We start from the raw sequence: 22,340 nt of genomic DNA, 5'->3' as shown, positions 1-22,340 counted from the left end.
CACCGTAGAAGGCGGTGTGTGTCCTCCCACCATCCAATCAGCTGAGGGGTTAAATTTAGTCGGACAGCTGAAAACTGGTCCTGACGTCATGTGACTTCCACCAAAATAAGACCAAGAAAACACTCAGGACCTGAAGGTGTGTGATGAAGCTGCTCTGGAAGTCATCAGGTTAGCTGAACATGACGTACTGAAGCCAGTCCTGTTTTTATTGATCGCTGCCTCAGTAACTATCAAGTGTCACAAAGGTGAAAGGAAGAGGTTTTGTTCAGCTGTAAATCGATCAGAGCTTCACGAACACTGATCCAAACTGAGTAACTTCATCAATAACAGAAGGAGCAGATCATTTATTCATCAAACCGGAGGGAGCGCCTGCTGGTTAAAGCCTCGATTAGATTCTGTCTGTGTGCTCGTCTTGTTCGACCTTATTGATCGTTCGTTGTGAAAAGACGTGTCAGCGTGACCTCATCAGAAAAGCAGCTAATTCACTCACGAACCCGAAACAATCACATTTTAGATCGATAGAAATACTTTATTGATCCCCGGGGGGGGAATTCTGGGCATTTTGGGGTTTCTGCTTGAAAAAAGGTTTAACGGATTAATGGATCATCAATCACTGATTAGTTTTCTGTGGCTCGACTGATTGATGAATCTGATCAGACTGACTGATACAGAATAAATGATTTCTTTTGTCTTTGACATTGGAGAACAACAACATACAGGACCGGAAGTTGGAGCTGTAGTTCTTCCCGTCCTGTTGAGGGCAGCCGGAAGTACAGAGGCGGAAGTAAACACCAGAGAAGAAGACCCGCAGCCTGCTAACAGTTAGCCTGTTAGCTTCCCCGTCATGGCGGAACTGAACCGACAGCTCCAGGAGTATCTGGCCCAGTCCAAAGGCAGCGGAGCGAAGACCATCTCGCAGTCCAGCTCCAGTACCACGGTGGACGTGGACGACCAGCAGCCGGTTCCCGGGAGCTGGTTCGGGCGGTGGTCGAGCCCGTGGTCCGGGAGCCGTGGCGGCAGTCCGTCCGGTCAGAGCTCCGGCGGAAACGGCTTCTCCTGGCCGTGGTCGGCGGAGCCGGACCCCTGCCTGCCGGGCATGAGCCGCCGGCAGCGGCTGCTGGTCTCCGCCGTGTGCGGCTCGTTTTCCGCGCTGTGCTTCGGACTGTCGGCGCTGTACGCCCCGCTGCTGCTGCTCTACGCCCGCAAGTTCGCGGTGCTCTGGTCGCTCGGGTCGCTGTTCGCCATCGCGGCAGCGGCGGTGCTGCGCGGCCCCAGCAGACTGGCCGCCGGCCTGCCCACCTCTCCCGGAGCGGCCGTGTACCTGTGCGCCCTCGGGGGGACTCTGTACGCGGCGCTGAGCCTCCACAGCACCGTGCTGACCGCGCTGGGAGCCGCCCTGCAGGTCACCGTCATCGTCGGCTACGTGGTGTCGCTGCTACCCGGGGGGAGCGCCGGGATCCGCTTCATGGGAGGGATGGCAGCGTCCGCCATCAAAAGGACCGTCACCGGGAAAACCATGCCGATCTGACCGGGGACCGAGTGTCAGAGCCCGGACTGATCATCTCACACACCCCCACGGGGTCTCACATCCATCAGGCTCAAAGCACCGAGTCCCTATCGGGCCCGGGGGCCTCCGGGGTCCCGGACCAGCTGTGGCCTGTCGGTACATTCCTGAGCTGACTGATTATTGATTATTTGCTGCTAATAACAGACTCTGAGACCAGAGCGGACCTGCAGGACCAAAGACGGCTGAAAGAGACGCTTCAGCTTTGACCTGATAAACTGTGAAACTTTATTTTGAGAGAGCCCTTTAATACCGGAAATAAAAACCTAGACCTACCTGTGCTGTCCTGCTTGTCTGTGACCTCTGACCCTGAGCTCAGTTACATCTCATTAGATGATGATCAGTGTTTCTAGTGAGGCTGGTGGACACGCGGTGGTGTCTGTTTGGCGCCGTTATAAACACAACACACCAGACTCCATTCACAAAAACAGTGATTTTAGCTCACAGGTCTGCCGCCGCCTCCATCAGTCAGTGTTTATGGTTCAGGTCCAAACTAACCCAAACACCAACGCCACAGCAACTAGACCGGCTGTTCCGTGAGCTCACCTGACGCTGCGTGGACAGAGGACGCCGCAGGTCGAAGAAGGCCTGATGCTAAGGTGGGCCCTATTTTAGGAGGCTAAAATCTGCCCCTTGACATTTTTACCCCCTGAATCCGGCGGCGGTGGAGTTGAAGTGTGAATCTTTATTGTCCACCTCGGTGGCGTCAGTGAAAACACAGAAACATAGAAATCTCTTACAAAAGGACACAGAGCAACGACACGCAGATGAAGATGAGGACGAAGACGCCGATGCTTCTCTACAATATTTTACATTAAAACCACCCGGGGCTCCGACGGGCTGCCGCGTCCGTCCACCTGTCCGCTCAGGTGTCAGTCTGGACCAATCACAGCCCGCCATCCGTCACGGCAGCAGAGGTCTGACTGTGTCACGTGACCACCAGTGTGTCTGAGGGTTCTTCTAGACCTGGACTTAGTCTCGGCCCGTGGGGGGGCCCAACAGGGGGGAGACGACTGAAGGAGAGGAGGATCATGGGAGTTTGCGTCTTCAGGACTACCGGCCCCGGCCGCCCCCCCTCGGTGGTCCTCTGGACGCCGGTCCACCTCTCCTGGGGACCGGTCCTGGTCCTCCTCCGGGCCCCCAGCCTCCTCGTCCTCCTCGACCAGACGGACCGTAGCCGCCGTCCTCCCTCTGAGGGGGCCGACCTGGGGGGGACAAAGTGGTCCCCATAAAAACCAAAACCTTTTCCCTCCAGACCGAGTCTCACTCAGGGGTCACATGATCTACAGTGCAACTTCTTTAAAGGGACATTCTGTGGAAATCCCAACAGTCTACAGAGGGCGGTCACAGCATCCGCTGGACCAGTGTGTTAACACATTTATGTTTCTGCCAAAATAAAAGCTATCAATAATTTTCACAAACAGTAGAGTTAAAAACAATATGCTGCTTTTACTGAGGAATCAATGTTCTGTGTGTTTCAACCTTTAACACAGCTTTGTTCAGTACTCGATCCTGATTGGTCAGTTACTTGTTGATGTCTAAGACTGTTGCTAACAACTCTGAACTCCATAAACTCGTTTTTAAGTCAGTATTTTGTGTCGGACTGTTGATTTCTTTAGTTTGAAGCTGTGTAACAAATATGACTGAATGTATTGATCCTATTACAATATTTATATCCATATTTTCATGGACAGATTTCCAGGACTTTTCCAGGAGGATTTAGATGCTGAGCTTCTGGTTTCTTCTATTAATTAGAACACTAAAAAGGTTCCTTCAGTCTCTTCATAGTTCTGGTCTCTGGACAGGCAGGAGCCCCCCACAGCGCCCCCCCCAGGACAAACAGGTTCTTGTGTAAAAGCAGCCGTTTGTTCTGTCGGCAGCGCTGCGGGGACGGTCCGTCCTCTGAAGACCTCCAGCAGAGACCTAAAATAAACTAACTGATCTCCGCCCTCACCTCCGTCGGCTCCCGGGGACTCGCGCTCTCGGGGGTCTCCGGTTCCTGGCCCGTCCTGCCACGGACGCTTCCGGGGGGGCAGGGACGCCATGTCCATCCCCTGCAGGGAGGAGGAGCGCTCGCGTCCAGCTGGAGACGACCCATCATGCATCTGCTGACCGTCCCGATAACCCTCGTGACCTGCAGACAGGAACATGTGAGGCACCCGCCACAATAAGAGCCCGCAGAGAAATGACGTTACTACTTCATGAGTCCTGGTTCCGCTCACCTCCTCCTCTGGGGGGGCCTCCTCCTCTGAGGGGACCTCCTCCTCGTGGGGGCCTCCCTCTGCCCCCGTTGTCCCAGCCTCGGCCCATCTCCTCCGACCCATCGAAGCCTTCCTCCTGACCCCCGTAGTCTTCAGGGTAACCTCGACCCGTGGGCCTGCCGGGGCCGCCTCCTCTGAACCTGAAACACCGGAGAGTCCAGTTCAGACCTCAGGGGGTTTGATCCACCTCACCTTCAGGATCAGACCGAGCCTCACCTGTCGTCTCTCCGTCCTCTGAACTCTCCCACGGTGAACCTCTCCTCGGGGCCCCAGTTCCCTCCGTTCCCTCCTCCCCCTCGGTGTCCTCCCCCCCGGTGGCCTCCCCCTCCTCCTCCCTGGTATCCCGGTCCTTGTCTCCAGCTTTCCTCTCCTCTGCTGTGGAAGTCCTGACCTCCGTCGAAGTCCTGCGGTCCACGTCGACCCTGCTGGCTGTCCCCCCAGTAGGAACCTGAGCCCTGGTCGGATCCACTGGGACCTCCAGGCCCCTGCCGCTCAGGAGGACCCATGTGGTGGTTGGGCGGCAGCCCCCGAGGGTCTCCTTAGACGGAAGAGCAGACAGTGGTCAGTGGTAAAGTGTTCTGATATCAGCACCAAATCTGACGAATCGGGCCGAATTGATCGTTAGTCCTCCAAAGGGACTAAACCAACACACAGCTGCAGCTCTGAGACTCTGACTCTGCGTGTTAGCATGCTAACATTAGCGTGTTAGCAGTAAACGTCTCCAGTTCTGCAGGTGTTTGGTGTCATGCTGCCTTCAAATGAATCATGGGAGGTCGTGGTCTCGACAGGAAGTCATGTACACGATACGCTCGGCGCTCTAGTGCTTACGTCATGAGTATATGCTAGACAACGTGGGCGCCATGACCAAAGACAAATACTTAGACACATCATTGTAACATGTGGCTTTTACAGCTTGGGGACTGGAATCTGTTACTGTTGGTGTCTGGAAGCTACCGTTAACAGTTTAGCTAGCCGGCAAGCAGATAACAACATTAATGGAGTAAATATGAGGCCATTCGGTTATCGGCATTTTCCTCAGATGTAAAATTACAAAAAACATCTGGACAACTAAATTACAGCATATTAACTCACCATCAATCAGAAAACACACCTTGAGGGAAGCGTTCATAAATGTTGTGTTTTAGTGGAAACACATTCAGTGTAAATAAAAAATGGGCCTGAAATGGAGCCCTGCGGTGCTCCACATACGTCCTTACCACCCACCTGAGCCTCTGCTCATAAATAACACTGAATGCTTCTAAACTGTAAGTTTCATGTTCTGTGTGGTCTTACCTTTGTTGTTGGGCCCCTGCTGCCCCATGCCATGCATCATGGGCCCCGAGTTCTGACCCTGGAACGACCAAATCAGAATTATACGGTACTCATTCACCCCTTTAGAACTGGTCCTGAACCAGCCTGATGACACAACACGAACTTCAAGTTAAATTTTCTCTGCATACACGAACCCACCTGATGCTGCATGTATGGGGGCCCCTGCATGTTTCCATGGGGTCCTTGCATGCTTCCTGGGGGCCCCTGCATGTTTCCTTGGGGGCCCTGCATGTTTCCATGGGGTCCTTGCATGTTACCAGGGGGCCCCTGCATGTTTCCATGTGGTCCTTGCATGTTACCTGGGGGCCCCTGCATATTTCCTGGAGGCCCATGCATCCCTCCCGGTGGCCCCTGCATGTTGCCCATCCCATAGTTGTTTGACATGCTGCTGTGTGTCCTGGGTGGGGGCCCCATCATCCCACCCTGCATAGGACCCTGAGGGCCCATCATGTTCCCCTGAGGTGGCATCATGCCCCCCTGAGGCGGAGGCCCCTGAGGATCCCTTGGACCCATTCCTCGAGGAGGGGGGCCCATCATTCCACCAGGGGGCCCCTGCATCCCTCTGGGCCCCATACTGTGAGGGCCTTGGGGTCCCATGTTTCTGGGAGGTCCGGTGTGTCTCTGCATACCTTGAGGTCCTTGCATGTCTGGTGGTCCCATCATGCCCTGAGGGGGCCCCTGGTGAGGCTGGGGTCCAGAAGGTGGCCCCATCTGTCCAGGGGGCATGAACGGAGGCTGCATGCCACCGGGGCCCATGGGAGGCCCCATGCTGTTCGACATCTGCTGAGGAGGCATGTTTGGGGGGAAGCCCTGCTGGCCAGGAGGCATTGGGCCCCCAGGACCTCCAGCGCCTCCAGGGCCGGAGAAGGCGGGCATAGGGCCCTGTCCCTGCGGGGGGCCCATGTTCCCGTCTGTGTTCATCTGGTTCATCCGGTCCATCTTCATTTGCTGCAGCAAGAACCAAAAACATGTGAGACGAGTCAAAGTGTCAAAGCCAACAGGTTCTGCATCAGCTGGCAGTTTCCTTCACTGGGGGGTCGACTGGGGGCTGCTGGGGGCTGCTGGAACAGTTAGAGGTTGGTATGCTTGGAGCTCCAAACGTGTTGCTAGGTGGTTGCTTGTAGGGATGTGCATTTGAAGCAACAATACCATTCTATAGTCGTCGTCACCCCCCCACAAACACCTTGCCTTTAAACTCTGACCATGGCCCATCCCTAGTGGCTTGGAGCTCTTACTAGGGTGGTGCTACCTGGATCAAAGACTGGGTTTCTCAGTTCATCCTGACATGTAACTACGGGGCTACTAGCTGGTCACTAGCTGTCGTCCAGGGGTAGCTGGTTTATTGCTAGATGGTTGCTATGTTGTTGCTATGCTACGCAGGACAGGATTGCCGTATCTGTTTATTATGTGCAAGCCTAATTTACATAATTAAAACATCCGTTAATTGTCAGACTACGGTGTTCTTGTATTTTTGAAGATTTTAGTGTGATAGTCTTAAAAACACAATGAGCCCCAGTAGAACCAGGATAAATCCTCTGAAACACGTTCCATGGTTTGTTTGACATGTTTTGGGTGTATGGACCCCAGGAAGAGTCGCTGCTACCTTTAATGGGTTCCAAATAAAAATGATAATAATGATAAGAAGAAGAACTGCGTTGAAACTGTATGAAGTGTTTTTCCAATGAAAACAGGACGTGTTAAACATGGTGTAAACACGGTCAACAGGTGAAGTGCTGTCCTGTGTGCTCAGCAGTATCAGCACACACTTCTCACCTCCAGCAGCATTGGGTTTGTGTACTGCAAAGCCGCCATCTCCTGCTCGATCTCGGCCTGCGTTTTCTTCTTCGCGTCCACTTTCTGCTCCACCTTCCGATCTTTGGACAAATCTCCACCTGACGGCATCATAGGTACCTTATTCTCCGCCCAGGCCTGTGGAGAGGCGAAGAAGTTCACAGTCAACACCGTGGTTCATACAGCGTTGACATCACTAAACCTCCAACCAGGACCTCTGGATCACTTGAACCAAACAACGTCCAGGTGTTCAGCACTGCTCGACGGCAGGTGTTTACCTGTTGGAACTGAGCTGGGATTGGTTTGGCGTATGGGACCTTCTTCTGAGGGACCTTCTTAGTGTCTTTACCCATCACCTCGTCCATGCCCCAGTCTAGACCGGGAATGGACATCTCCACCTCTGGAGCTGCCTCTTTACCTGGAGACAACAGCCACATCTGAGTCACACCTGAGTCACACCTGATACACATTCACACCATTACATTTGACTTTCAAAACCTATCATTTCAGCTATGTTTAAGCCCAGCGTCCACACTACCTCAGTGTTTTACGCCTCACCAACCAGAGAAATCTGGTGGCACTCCTGAACTCGTTTTAATCTGTTTGTACGGTGGAGCCACGTTTACCTCCTTCCTTTGTGTTAGTGAGGACAGAGATTCATCCTGAAACGCTGCTAAAACGCTTGTGAGGAAGGAGATTGTTTTTAGCCTTTTTACCACCTAAAGTGTGAGAGAACTTACTGCAAATAATACATTTAAATCAATTAGGCATCACAGTTTGAATCAACAGGCATGAGTGATGACGTACAAGGAGGTATCAGCATCAGGATCGATCATTGTCAATAATGAACAGGGGAAACATCAGGGGGCCTAATCTTGATCCCTGTGGGACTCCTTTATCAACAAAGCAGACGTGGGGATGTGGACCTAAACATTCTTATAGTTTTATCGGAAGATTTTGCAGCTGAAGAAAGAAAACAAATTATTTTAAAAACAAAAAACTGAGGTGAAATTTTTTAATTAATATGAATTAAACATAATAAAGTTCATTTATGTCCTTGAAGGAAGGGCTTAAAGGATCAGTGTACTTGTGTACTTTTTTAACTGCAGAGTTTCTAAAATGGGTCAAATGAGACTGAAGAACTATCCATGACTCTGCATTCACCATCTTTCTGTTCATGGAGTTTTTGATTTCGAATTGGGGTGAAAAACTGGGACTTTTTTTCCTTGAAGCCTGGAAACTACAGACTGGAGTTCCAGGATGTTCCAGGATGAGACTCACTGCTCTGCTCCTGCTCCATGGCCGCCTTCAGCTGCTCCGGGATGCCCATTCCAGGGATGGAGGCCACGTTGTTCAGGTCCACGTCATCTGAAACACGTAAACACAGGACGATCAACAGCTGTGATCAGATAAAAAAAAAACATCTGCCGGGTATTTTGTCCTCCTGCAGCTCACCGTACTCCATCCCATCCTCCGACATCCCCGGCAGCAGGTTCAGGTTGTAACGGTCTCTCATCTTATCCCCTGGTCGATTCCTCGTCCAGAATTTACTGAAAATGAAACAGAAAAAGTTAAGAGAGAAACAGATGTGGTCCGACCCTGTCCCAGGTCGTCATGGTTACCCCGACCCCATTCAGAGACTAAAGTGTTTGTTTCTGTATAAATGCTGTGTGTGTCGTACCTGGTGTGGTCGTTGGAGCCCGAGCAGAGGATGTGACCCAGCGGGTGCCAGGCCAGACTCCAGATCATCCCCTCATGAGCCATCTCCATCCCTCCAACCTCCTTCTCCACCCTGACGCCAACAACAGCAACAGTAAACACCTGAGCCGGTCAGACCAATAACCACCTGGGGGGTGTGCACATTAACAGAAGCAGGCTGGCCCAGGTATCAGTGAAGGTGTGTGTCAGAGTGTGTTCAGGTGTCTTGCCGTTACCCAGTGTGCCAGAAGAGCAGCGAACCATCAGAGCCTCCGCTGGCAAACAGACCCTCATGGACGGGATGCCAGGCCACCGCTGGAGAGGACGGACACACACACACGGACACACACACAGACACACACAGAGAAGATCAACATGGACGCTCACTTTAACCATCCATGTGCTGAGATCTCTCAGTGGGTCTGGATTCACCCCCCCAGTGTCTACGTGTGTCCACAGATTGAATTTAAGACTTAAATTCACTGTTCATTAAATTTACGGCCAATTTTGTGAGAAAAGTACAAATCAAATACGAAAAGTTCAAAGGTAGAAGGACGTCAAAATGACAGTAACAGTCATCAGTTAAAGAACACTTGCCGCAAATTGTTAATGTGAAAAAATCTATTTGTCCTTAATGACATGAAAGAGTGTAAGGGACCTGAAGGCCTTTTATCAGTAAATGTGATGTTTTAAGACGACTACCTGCTGAATGAGGTCTTTGTGTTGGACACACGTGTGTTTAATGATAAAAAATGTCCAAACTTTCCGGGCCAGTACACCCTCTGTGAGTGACCCCATGCGGGCCCTGACCTCGTCCACCTGGTCCCACTCACCTGTCGCCTCCTTCTTGTGTCCTCTGAACACCTGCAGCTCCTCCTTCAGGTTCCTGATGTCAAACAGTTTGCACAGATGGTCGCGTGATGCCGTCAGCAGCCAATTACCGTTCAGGTTCCACTTCACCTCCATCACTGTGTTCTTGTGGGCGTGACTGAGGAGACACAGACGCTGAGTCACATGACAGCAGGACCGTCCCCTTCACACCAACGCTTTACAATATCTCTCCGTCCGCATGACAACAAACAATGATTTCAAATTATACATGCTTCCTCTGGGTAATATTATCAGGAAGCACTCCATTCATTTCCACTGTTATGCAGATGATACCCAATTATATTTATCAATAAAGCCTGATGAACCCAATCAGTTGAGTAAATTTCAAATCTGCCTTAAGGACATAAAGTCCTGGATGAGCTGCTAAACTCAGACTAAACTGAAGTTATTCTGCTCTAAACACCTCAGAGACACCTTTTCTACAACATATATACTCTGGACAGCATCACTCTGGCCTCCAGCTCCACTGGGAGGAATCTGGGAGTCTTATTTGATCAGGTTTTGTCCTTTAACTCCACATTAAACAGATTACTAGAACTGCCTTTTTCCATCTACTAATGTTGTTAAAACCAGGTCCATCCTGTCTGTAGATGATGCAGAAACACTAGTCCACACATTAGTCACTTCCAGGTTGGATTATTTCTGTTCCTTATTATCAGGCTGCCCCAATAAGTCCTTAAAGACTCTCCAGCTGGTCCAGAACGCTGCTGCTCCTGTTCTGACCAGAACTAAGAGAAGAGACCATCTTTCTCCTGTACTGGCTTCTCTTCACTGGCTTCCAGTCAAATCTAGAATAGAGTTTAAAATCCTTCTCCTCACCTCCAAAGCTCTTAATGTTCAGGCTCCATCATCTCTTAAAGAGCTCATAGTACCGTACTACCCCACTAGAGCACTGTGCTCCCAGACTGCAGGCCTACTGGTGGTTCCTAAAGTCCTCTAAAGTAGTGATGGAGCCAGAGCTTTCAGCTATCAGGCTCCTCTCCTGTGGAACCTCCTTCCAGTCTGGGTTCAGGGGGGCAGACACCCTCTCTACATTTAAGAGTGGACTAAAAACCTTCCTTAGTGATGAAGCCTATAGTTCAGGGCTGGATCAGGTCTTGGACCAGTCCCTAGTTATGCTGCTATAGGCTCAGACTGTCGGGGGACTCCCATGATGCACTGGGCTCCTCTCTCCTCCTCTTCCTCTCCATCCTGATGCTTCATGTCTCTTTAATGTCTGTTACTAACTTGGTATCTACCCCGGAGCCTTTCTGTGCTTCTCTCATCTCTCTGGTTCCTGTGGATCCTGGTCCTGGTCCTGCTGATATGGTTCTCTGCTTCATGAATCACTGCTGCTGATCGTCGTCCACTCGTCATGTTTTTCAATAATATCATCCTGCTAATCTTTTAGTCACACTCCTATTGTTAGTGCTATAGTCACTGCTAGTACGTTGGTTGCTGTTTGTGTTGTCTGTCCCCCCCCCCCCCGGTCTAAACGTCCTGGTGGACTCACAGTGTGGCCAGACTCTGTCCCGTCTTTGGGTCCCAGAATTTGATTGGCTGCTGGCTGTCTTTACTGCCGGACACCACCAGACCTTTAGTGGGATGCCAGTCGACACACTTCACATCAGCACCGTGACCTACACACACACAGACAGACAGACAGACAGACAGACACACACAGACAGACAGACACACACACAGACACACAGACAGACAGACACACAGACAGACAGACAGACACACAGACACACAGACACACAGACAGACAGACACACAGACACACAGACAGACAGACAGACAGACAGACACACAGACAGACAGACACACACAGACAGGAGATTAATGGTATTGATCATCACAGCTGTCTTACAGTGAGTGAATTGAAGACATCTGCAGACCTGTGGCCGCCCTGTTAAACAGTGACGACCACGGCTCATTAAATATCTCTGTCATGATTTATGTCAGTTGAGCGTCATGCCGACGGTTCGGTACCTCGGAGGATCCGCTCCTCGTGGCAGCGCAGGAAGTCCCAGATCCGGACCGTCCCGTCGTCTGAGCAGGTGGCGAACTTGTTATCTGTCGGAGAGAAACTGGAGGAGACGAGAGGAGTCAGAGAGAAACGAGAACATCCACAGCACCACTATGACAGGCGAGGAAGACCATGTGATCTGATCAAAAGCTCCACAACATCCACGATAGTCACCACAGACCTGTGTTACTGATTATTGATTATTAAGGTGAGATTAGTCGTTAGCTTAATCACGTGTCCCCCTCACTCAGAGGTGAATCAAACAAACAGGGTTCAATTCTTTGCTCTATTTTGTTTCACCAACATTTTACTGTTGATTCTTTAATTCTGTTAAAATACTCTGTTAGGTTTCACTGAACTAGTTCGTGGTTCCCGGGGACTGAGGGTGGACTTTTAATCCTCCAGACGACATCACGTACGCCCCAGTCGTCGTCCTGCTCCACCTTAATGCTGCCTTTAGACTAAACACTGAGTGTCCTTTAACCTCTGTGGCCCCCAGTCATCGAACACAGCTGCCTGTTCAGGTTAAAGAGCTGATCTGACCCCATCTGACAGACATGATGCTGTCACTGACACCTCAGAGCTGTTAAAACCACCAGCTGATTGTTAAGCACCACGAGGAACTTATGTAGCGCTCAATAAGTCACATTAAAGACCACTGGAGGGCCCCTCAGGGACATATTCAACTACATCACGCCTTGAAACTCAGATTAACTTTTACTGCTATAGCTAACTACTAGCAATAGAAATACTTGGAGCCTCAGTCTGTCTGAGCTCTACCAGACTCCATTTACAAGATCAGTCATTTTACTTTGCACAAGAAATAAAAAAAAGGTACTTGCATGTCTTAGTAATCATTTATATCGACTTCATTGACTGAAACAGTAATTTTTCCTCCTAAAGCACATTAGCTGCTGCCTTACTATGTGTTTACAGGGCTGCTGACCTGCCCCTCAATGAGATCACCTGATTAAATACGCTTTTTTTAATATGAACTCAAATATTCGCAGAAGGTGAATGTGGAAGGAACGTTAGTCGCAGGGTAACATGAAAACTACCACTGACGTCCAAATGAACTGATTAAACCTGTGTGGTGAGTAAAGGCCTTTATTCTGATGAAGACTACGGACTGATGGGGCTCTGATGAAGACTACGGACTGATGGGGCCCTGATGAAGACTACGGACTGATGGGGCTCTGATGAAGACTACGGACTGATGGGGCCCTGATGAAGACTACGGACTGATGGGGCCCTGATGAAGACTACGGACTGATGGGGCCCTGATGAAGACTACGGACTGATGGGGCTCTGATGAAGACTACGGACTGATGGGGCTCTGATGAAGACTACGGACTGATGGGGCCCTGATGAAGACTACGGACTGATGGGGCCCTGATGAAGACTACGGACTGATGGGGCCCTGATGAAGACTACGGACTGATGGGGCCCTGATGAAGACTACGGACTGATGGGGCCCTGATGAAGACTACGGACTGATGGGGCCCTGATGAAGACTACGGACTGATGGGGCCCTGATGAAGACTACGGACTGATGGGGCCCTGATGAAGACTACGGACTGATTGGGGCCCTGATGAAGACTACGGACTGATGGGGCCCTGATGAAGACTACGGACTGATGGGGCCCTGATGAAGACTACGGACTGATGGGGCCCTGATGAAGACTACGGACTGATGGGGCCCTGATGAAGACTACGGACTGATGGGGCCCTGATGAAGACTACGGACTGATGGGGCTCTGATGAAGACTACGGACTGATGGGGCTCTGATGAAGACTACGGACTGATGGGGCTCTGATGAAGACTACCATTGCAGAGGTCAGGCAGGGTCGCACCAATGAGGGATTCACGTTAACTTTACATGACGCTGAACCAGATTTATAACTAGGATTTAATTTAAACTTCTTGAAACATCAGTTTAGTTTTTAATTCCGTTGCACCAAAACTCTAAACTGCTTTCACTTTTAAAATGGCCGCATGTTTACTCTGAGGACGTTTAAGGACTCGACCAGCCGAGTTCTCTGATGCTGCCGAGTCTTTTAGAAGACTGAACAAGAAGATTCACGTCAGGACTTTCAGAGTTTGTATGTTGAAACAGAGCAGCTGAAAGTTAAAACTATTTCCTTCCTCTTTTGTCCTGACAGCAAACATTTAATTAATTTGGCCTTTTTTATTCAGCTATTTTAATGTAGGTGAGCAAACACCTCCATATTGTTTTGTCTGTGGTGGCGCCCCCCAGGCCCCTCCATCACTGACGGTCCTCCATTAACTTCACGTCAGAGACCACGGAGAGCTGGAGCAGGTCGGCACTCAGTGTGGGAGACCTGGTCCTGGATCCACCGGGTCCTCTGCTGCCTCTACCTCAGGACTCAGGACCGGGTTGGTCGGACACAACAGGATGTCTGGACACATCACACTGGACCAGGGGGTCCCACTGTGGGTCACCATAGCTTCATGGGGGGGGGGGCAAGTCCTTCTTCATTTTAAGGGGGGGTGGAACAATGCATCTGTCAGTGTGATTAAACTCATCTCCAGTTAGGTCAGGTGATCGGCCCTGTTTGCAGCGGTAAGGCAGAGGATCCTAAACAGGCCCACCAACCCCCCAGGTGCCCAAACTCCCCCCGCACTGACCCCAAGGGGCCTATAGACATCTGTGCCCCCTCACCGGCACTGTTGGAACGTAGAGTTTTTCTCCTCGATGGAGCTGCGCGACCAGTTTTGCCCCCCTGCCAGTCTTTGTGCTAAGCTAGGCTAACAGTGGACCCTGTGAGCTCATAGACTGGAGGTCGTAAACACAACATGCTCGGCGTTAAGGTGGTTACGCTGTGAGAACACCGTCACCTAGGCAACACCAATGCCAAGAGACTCCAAAACTGTTTGTTGGCATCTAGAAGCCACCAAGTCAAACAATTTAGCCAGCTAGCTACTTATGCTAGCTAGCTAACATTAATGCAGGAATGTGAGGTCACTGGGATATCAACGTTTACCTCAGACATAAAACTACTAAAATGACAACTTATTAAAGCCACATCTACTGAATAATTAACTTTCTGAACACGTCACAACTCGAGAGCTCGGAGCTTTCAGAGGGGGGCGCTCACAACCCCATGACACATCAGACAGGAGCTACAGAGGCCCACAGGTCCAAATCTCAGAGTCTGATCAGTAATTTAGGAGGAACTGCCTGTTAGTACACGTCTGACAAACACCTTTCCATCTCAATGGACCAAAATGTGAACGTCAGGTGACCTGCTGGTTAGCACGTCACCTGCTGGACTCCTGTCACACTTCCTCTTTCCTTCCCTCCACTTCCTGTCTGCATCTCTGCTGTTGCTATGACACAAAGGAAACCCCGACCTACAGTAACCCGAGAGCTGAGGTGGACATCAGGCTCAGTGAAACCATCAGACAGCCACTGGCTCCTGGACAACACGCTCACATTAAATGAAAGTGGTTTCAATGGCCATTTTATTCAATCTGTGACGAGAAACATCCTGAAATCATCCAATCAAACGCTAACGTCTGATGGAGTCAGCTGGCAGGTGTCTAGTCACCTGGAGCTATTTACATCCATTCTTAAATTGAAGAACGCCGCAGCTAACGAAGCTACGGTAACGCTGCGATTACCACCTTTCACCTCCAATGACATCACAATAAAAGCCTGCCGTCTGTTCACCAGTGGAGAGCTTTTAATGTGAAGACAGCAGGAGATGCTGCGTTGGTAACTGACACCGAGACGTGGACGACCTACAGAGACAACAGACCGACCGCCATGACCTCACGTCAGTATATAAAACATAGCTAGAAAATAAGCTAGCAGCAGCACACCAGGCAAGCATGGAGCCTATGGAAGAGACCACGCCGAGGCTCATGGGTAACGTAGTGCTTTGCTGGTAACTTAGGGCACCAAAAGCAGGTTGGCAGGTGAACGTGTCTGTGCCAGAAACACAAAGTCGCCTACAAACTCCAGGACGCAGGTGTGCCCTCCTCGATGATATCACACTGTTCAGGTAAAGGGTCCTTCTGCTGATATCACACATTAAAGGTCAGTTCACAAACACAGCCTGCTGTGTGACATCATCAGGCTACAGATGACATCACACAGCACGCTCTGAAGACGTTACCAGGCAGAGGGGCTCTGTAACGGAGGACACTAACCAGGTGCATTATGGGAAATGTAGGATAGTGTTTTTGGGCCTAGAAGCGTTGTGCGAGTCCCCCGTTAACGGTGGGGGGGGGGGGGCCAGAGACGCTCTTTAACGCTGCAGATGCTGAATTCAAACCTTTATTTAAAACACCTACAGCTGCCTGTTGGATGAGGTTCAGACCAGCAGTGTGACTGTGTGCAGGAGCTTCTCTTTATTCACTTTATTTTAATAAACTTTATTGATCCCTGCTAAAACTTTATTGGTCAGAGTCAATCCCCCCACCCTCTGGCCTTTATTGATTTATTCTGATCTCCATCCACACCACTGGGTCTACCCAGACCATTAAAAATAAATGATTGATGACTTTATTCAACAAAATCAACCGTTTCTGTACACAGAGATAAACAGCTCATCAGCCACATCAGGAAGAACATCAACAACAGATCACTGCAGTGTTGCAACAGCACACACTTACATCTGTCATGAATCAACCACAACAACAAGGAGAGGCCACGACGGCGCCCCAGCATGGCTGCAGCATGGTGGTGCAGCGCTGACAGCACGCAGCACAGACTGAGGTGAACTACAGAAAATGGTAGATTGGGTATAAACCTGGCTTCTCTAATGGCCTCCTTGTGAGCCTGGAACATCTTGACGTTGTTCATGTTGGACTGCCAGTACTTCACGTAGCCGCCATGGTCCGCCGTAAGCATCCACATGTCGTTATGAGACCAGGTCATGGCCCGCACTGGACTGTCATGGGCCTGAAGGTGACAGAGAAGACCAGGAGGGAGGAGGTCAGGTATGTGGAAACTGACACACGTGTGATGTGACAGTCAAAGTACCGTATGTGTATAGACACCCCCACCACCAGGTCACTGGTCAGGTCATTTCTGCTAACAGACCTGACAGACCAGACACCGCTAACAGACCTGACACCGCTAACGAGGATAACAGACCAGACACCGCTAACAGACCTGACACCGCTAACGAGGATAACAGACCAGACACCGCTAACAGACCTGACACCGCTAACGAGGATAACAGACCAGACACCGCTAACAGACCTGACACCGCTAACGAGGATAACAGACCAGACACCGCTAATAGACCTGACACAGCTAACGGGGCTAACAGACCTGACACAGCTAACGGGGCTAACAGACCTGACACAGCTAACAGACCTGACACCGCTAACGAGGATGACAGACCAGACACCGCTAACGAGGATAACAGACCAGACACCGCTAATAGACCTGACACAGCTAACGGGGCTAACAGACCTGACACAGCTAACGGGGCTAACAGACCTGACACAGCTAACAGACCTGACACCGCTAACGAGGATAACAGACCAGACACCGCTAATAGACCTGACACCGCTAACGAGGATAACAGACCAGACACCGCTAATAGACCTGACACCGCTAACGAGGATAACAGACCAGACACCGCTAATAGACCTGACACCGCTAACGAGGATAACAGACCAGACACCGCTAATAGACCTGACACCGCTAACGAGGATAACAGACCAGACACCGCTAATAGACCTGACACCGCTAACGAGGATAACAGACCAGACACCGCTAATAGACCTGACACCGCTAACGAGGATAACAGACCAGACACCGCTAACAGACCTGACACCGCTAACGAGGATAACAGACCAGACACCGCTAATAGACCTGACACCGCTAACGAGGATAACAGACCAGACACCGCTAATAGACCTGACACAGCTAACGGGGCTAACAGACCTGACACAGCTAACGAGGCTAACAGACCTGACACAGCTAACAGACCTGACACAGCTAACGAGGCTAACAGACCTGACACAGCTAACAGACCTGACACAGCTAACGAGGCTAACAGACCTGACACAGCTAACAGACCTGACACAGCTAACGAGGCTAACAGACCTGACACAGCTAATAGACCTGACACAGCTAATGGGGCTAACAGACCTGACACAGCTAACGAGGCTAACAGACTTGACACAGCTAACGGGGCTAACAGACCTGACACAGCTAACGGGGCTAACAGACCTGACACAGCTAACGGGGCTAACAGACCTGACACAGCTAACGGGGCTAACAGACCTGACACAGCTAACGGGGCTAACAGACCTGACACAGCTAACAGACCTGACACAGCTAACGAGGCTAACAGACCTGACACAGCTAATAGACCTGACACAGCTAATGGGGCTAACAGACCTGACACAGCTAACGAGGCTAACAGACTTGACACAGCTAACGGGGCTAACAGACTTGACACAGCTAACGGGGCTAACAGACCTGACACAGCTAACGGGGCTAACAGACCTGACACAGCTAACGGGGCTAACAGACCTGACACAGCTAACGGGGCTAACAGACCTGACGCCGCTAACAGATCTGACACAGCTAACGGGGCTAACAGACCTGACACAGCTAACGGGGCTAACAGACCTGGCACAGCTAACAGACCTGACACAGCTAACAGACCTGACACAGCTAACAGACCTGACACAGCTAACGGGGCTAACAGACCTGACACAGCTAACGGGGCTAACAGACCTGACACAGCTAACGGGGCTAACAGACAGCACAAGTTTACAGGAAATGTACAGTAAAACATACTGTTAGCCTCGTTTTTGTACGTGACCGAACATCTGTCAGATACATTTACTGCAGCTCTGTGCTGAAGTACTACTACTGCAATAACAACATCCTTAAAGTGTTTTCGGTGGACAAACAGTTGGATGGACATTTACCTGGAGGATGGTCTCAAAGTTGAAGGTGAGCCCGTTCCACAGAGTGAACTCTCCACTGGAGGCTCCGGTGACCAGACGTCGGCCTTCAGGAGTCCACTGGAGAAAAACAGTAAGCACAGAGGAGTGCCTTTTATTTCTGAGGCACCTTTCAAAACACAAGATCCACAGTCTTCACAATAAAAGCACGAAGAATCAAGCAGGCAGTACAATAAACACAGCAAACTTCGTGATTCAAAGAGTGAGGGGGCGGCGGAGGAAGCGGCGGAGGAAGCTTACCCTGATCACGAACACAGGACACTTGACTTTGTTGGTGGAGGTTCGGACAAACTTTGTGGTGACGGCGTTCATCGGGTTGTTCAACATGCCCACAGGAGGAACCAGCTGAAGCAAAAACATGATTTTTTTAATTTTTTTTTTTTTTTTTTTTTTTTAAATGGAGTCTGGTAGGGAAGTGATAAATCATTTCACACAACTCAAACATGTTTTGGTAACATATTTTTCAATCCAAAACCAAAACGTTCAGTTTATTTTCACGAGACCAAATAAAAGCACAACATAAAAACTGTTAAATAACCAGCAGCATATCAGTTCCTCTGATAGGAGGGTTTGGGTGACGAGGCGTTCACTGTCACCCGGTAACAAACTGTCATTGAACGGGGGGCTCTTTCTGCAGGTATTTAAAGCTCTGTGGTAGATCTAATAATCTCTGGACTCACGTCATTATAACATCCGGCGTCAGGCTGCACAGCTCTGAAGTCTCGATGGTCTCGCTGCCACAGACGGTTCTGCAGACACAAAACACAAAAACCCTGAGTCTTTTGGTTTAACCACAAACAGCCATTATATCGCTCTCTGAGCCAAAGATGGCCGCCACAGACGACCTCTGAGCATGTTTTAACACGCCTCTTTGCTGCTCACGTGCCTTAAATTGCCCCCTGGGGACAAAAAGTTTTCTTGAATCTTGTTGGTGTTTGGTTAGTTAGGGGACGTCCTGGTGGATTCTCCTGTGAGGAAGACCACGCTGAACTCTTCATGATAACAGCACACAGACCGTGGAGCTGCTGTCAGGGAAACCACAACCTGGAGGCTGTTTGAGAGAAAACGTCTCTGCAGTGTGGGAGTACTGAAAGCTGAGCCAGTGGCCAGGTGAGTTTACCTCCAGGTATCTGATGACAGATGGGTTGTAGTCGATGGTCTTGCGGTTCACGGCCTTCCTCATGCGTTTCCCGTCGAAGGTGAGCTGCTGCATGGCCTGCTGCTGGGCGAAGTCCGGCCTCTTATAGAACACCTGCCGCGGCGCCTGGTGCTGGAAACGCGGCATGTGGAAGAACCGCTGCGGCGAGCCGATGTCCGTCGCCATGGTGACTTGCTGTACCTGCAGGACAGACGACAGCAGGTGGTCAGAGTGTTTCAGAGACCCGAGTAATGACCACCAGGGCTCCAGACTGACACCAGTTCTCCAGAATGTGGAACTTAAAATTTCTCGTGATCACATTCATGTGAGTGCGCGACAGAGCGCCAACACCTGGTGCTCTACGCACGGCGTGAATGACAACAGAGCGTTACCAAATAACCCATCGAGCTGATACTGTGAACCAAAATAATACAGTTGGTCTCCCCACAGACACTTTAGAGCAGGAACGCTCTACTTCACACTCACTTCCTGTACCTGTGTCAGGTGGACACTGGACACTCGCCTGGTCTGTGGAGCGTCTCCGGCGGGAGGCTGCTGAAGTGCAGCAACAGCCACCGACGATAAACAGAAGCTTTGAGTGTCTGAAGAGCAGCCGGAGACAAAGTGACGTCCTCAGAGACTCTGAAGCTGCTTCTGATAGAAAGCTGTCACTCTGCACCTGCTGCACCTGAGCTAGTTAGCATGGAAGCTAACAGGCTAACAGCTGTTTGTAGCCTGAACAACAGCTGACTACAACCTGCACTGAGCTCCAGTCTGACTGATGGTAGACACTGAACGGGTCGGAGTCAGCTGGTGATCACATACATAGATTATTGATATATTATTGATGCTCCCACAGCCCCGTCTGCTTCCCTCCATCCACACCACCTTCACCTCCAGGAGACAACGCCCATGATCATCAGCCGTCAGACCGACATTATTTCACCCTGAAATGTCAACTTTATTCCCCAACATGTGTACGTTACAAAGAACTAGTGACATCATGCTGGTGGGAAACACCGTTAGCTTCCTGTGAGTTGATAGAACTGTGGGTGGCTGTTAAATGGCCATATCGTGTGACTTTGTGATGTCAGCAAACATCGTATCACTGTCCAAAGAACCTGTCTGATGGCGCGAGGTGATGAAACCTGTGATCTACACGCGTGCCCTCAAAATAATCCAAACAGGAAGTGATCCGATCAATAAAAAGGTAACACACACACCTCCAACAGAAACCTCACAGGAACATTCAGGCTTCCTGCACCTTTTCCAAACTCAAATCAAACACTTTCAAGCTGAGATACATCACAGACTGAAATCGATAAGGATCTGTCCAATTTATTGATCCACTATGTGAATTATTCAATCAGATAAAAGTTTATTATATTAATTAGAATATTAATCAATTAGTCACTTTACAAACCTTCAAAACACATAAAAATCAAACATTTTCAAGGACTTCCAGCACCCTGTTACTTAATGACAGTGAAGCTCCCACAGGACTATAACAGTATAACTAGACCCAACTGATCCACTGCTTAAGTATTGATAACACACATGCTGAAACCAACCAATCACTAATGTCATCATCCAACCAGCACAAGACAATAGAAATGACTCAACCCTGCTGCCACACTCAGTATTCTCATTGGTACTGAGTGTGTGACAGCATCATGGAAAGGATCCCTACAGAGAGAGACCTGGAAGATCCTTTTGGTTTAACCACAAACAGCACACACACCAGACTACATTCACTAAAACAGGGATTTTAGAGAACAGGACTCAGGAGCTGCTGTCTCCTAATGAGTTGCAATACGTGGCTAACAAAAAGCACCAAATACTATCACTTTTCATACTGTATTGAGAAAAATACTGTAAAAGCACCGTTCAGCTGTTGGGACGCCGTTTTACTAGAGAGTGTAATGTCAAACAGTGCTTCATAAAACATAGAAAGTCAGAAAATCAACTGCTGAACGTGATTAACGTTGAAACGCTGCTTTAAACCACGGATTGGTCACTGACACCATGAATGTAAAAGTCGTTTAAAACAGAAGACAGGGTATAAAGCGGCGTTTCGATGTTAATCACAAGAGTTCAAGCTAAAAAAACAAGTAAAGTGCGCTCATGATTAGGGTTAAGAGTGTTTGACTGCTTCCAAAACAGAGCAGATATTAAACCTCCACCTGTTTCACACTGAGATGCTGCTGCTGCTGCTGCTAACGATGTTAGCGTGTGAGGCTACCTATGCTAACAGCTAACCGTTAGCATGTAGCTGAGCTAGTAAACACAGTGCTGGTCCTCACACATACATTCTGTCTACGAGCGGAGTTAAATGTGGTATTTTAGTCACAGTAGAGCGCCTGAGGCCGTTGTTAGTGTGTGTATATGTGCTGTTTTCAGGGGAGTTTCGGTGTATTTGCTAGCCGGAGTTAAATGGCGGCACGGAGCTGGTAGTCGTTACAACAACGACGCGCTGCAGCTAAATCACTCACCGACGATCTCCGCTGCAGAGTTAGCTGTTAGCTATCTGGATGTCATTAACGGCCTAGATTCTTCCGTCAAGCTTTTCTCTGGAGAAACATGAACGACTCAAACTTTATTCAACTGAGATTAAGGAGGTTTGTCACGTTAGCCACCAGCAGAATCCATCATGACGCCTCTTCTTCTCGGCCCTGCTGAAAAGCATGCCGGGA

At 49.9% G+C, this 22,340-nt stretch overlaps 2 protein-coding genes across 2 annotated transcripts; one reads left to right on the top strand and one right to left on the bottom strand.

Annotated features, from left to right (window-relative positions):
• Positions 1 to 114: 114 nt before the first annotated feature.
• sft2d3 (SFT2 domain containing 3) lies at positions 115 to 2,475 on the top strand. The gene is made up of 2 exons (XM_070844598.1): positions 115 to 168; positions 705 to 2,475. The coding sequence occupies exon 2, from the start codon at positions 845 to 847 to the stop codon at positions 1,526 to 1,528; it is 684 nt and encodes a 227-aa protein (XP_070700699.1). The 5' UTR covers positions 115 to 168; positions 705 to 844; the 3' UTR covers positions 1,529 to 2,475.
• wdr33 (WD repeat domain 33) lies at positions 2,471 to 22,312 on the bottom strand. Its single transcript, XM_070844597.1, has 21 exons — positions 22,140 to 22,312; positions 19,630 to 19,848; positions 19,190 to 19,258; positions 18,750 to 18,854; positions 18,474 to 18,569; positions 16,328 to 16,479; positions 11,512 to 11,609; positions 11,030 to 11,156; positions 9,480 to 9,634; positions 8,883 to 8,961; positions 8,630 to 8,740; positions 8,404 to 8,498; positions 8,230 to 8,316; positions 7,227 to 7,366; positions 6,931 to 7,086; positions 5,296 to 6,105; positions 5,119 to 5,176; positions 4,042 to 4,363; positions 3,787 to 3,965; positions 3,519 to 3,698; positions 2,471 to 2,769 (listed from the first exon to the last, which is right to left on the bottom strand). Exons 2-21 carry the CDS (start codon positions 19,831 to 19,833, stop codon positions 2,618 to 2,620), a joined length of 3,375 nt encoding a protein of 1,124 aa, XP_070700698.1. The 5' UTR covers positions 19,834 to 19,848; positions 22,140 to 22,312; the 3' UTR covers positions 2,471 to 2,617.
• Positions 22,313 to 22,340: the final 28 nt, after the last annotated feature.

This window comes from Pempheris klunzingeri, chromosome 15 (genome assembly GCF_042242105.1).
Source record: "Pempheris klunzingeri isolate RE-2024b chromosome 15, fPemKlu1.hap1, whole genome shotgun sequence".
Classification (NCBI taxonomy): domain Eukaryota; kingdom Metazoa; phylum Chordata; class Actinopteri; order Acropomatiformes; family Pempheridae; genus Pempheris; species Pempheris klunzingeri.
This window is presented reverse-complemented; position numbering and strand designations above follow the sequence as displayed.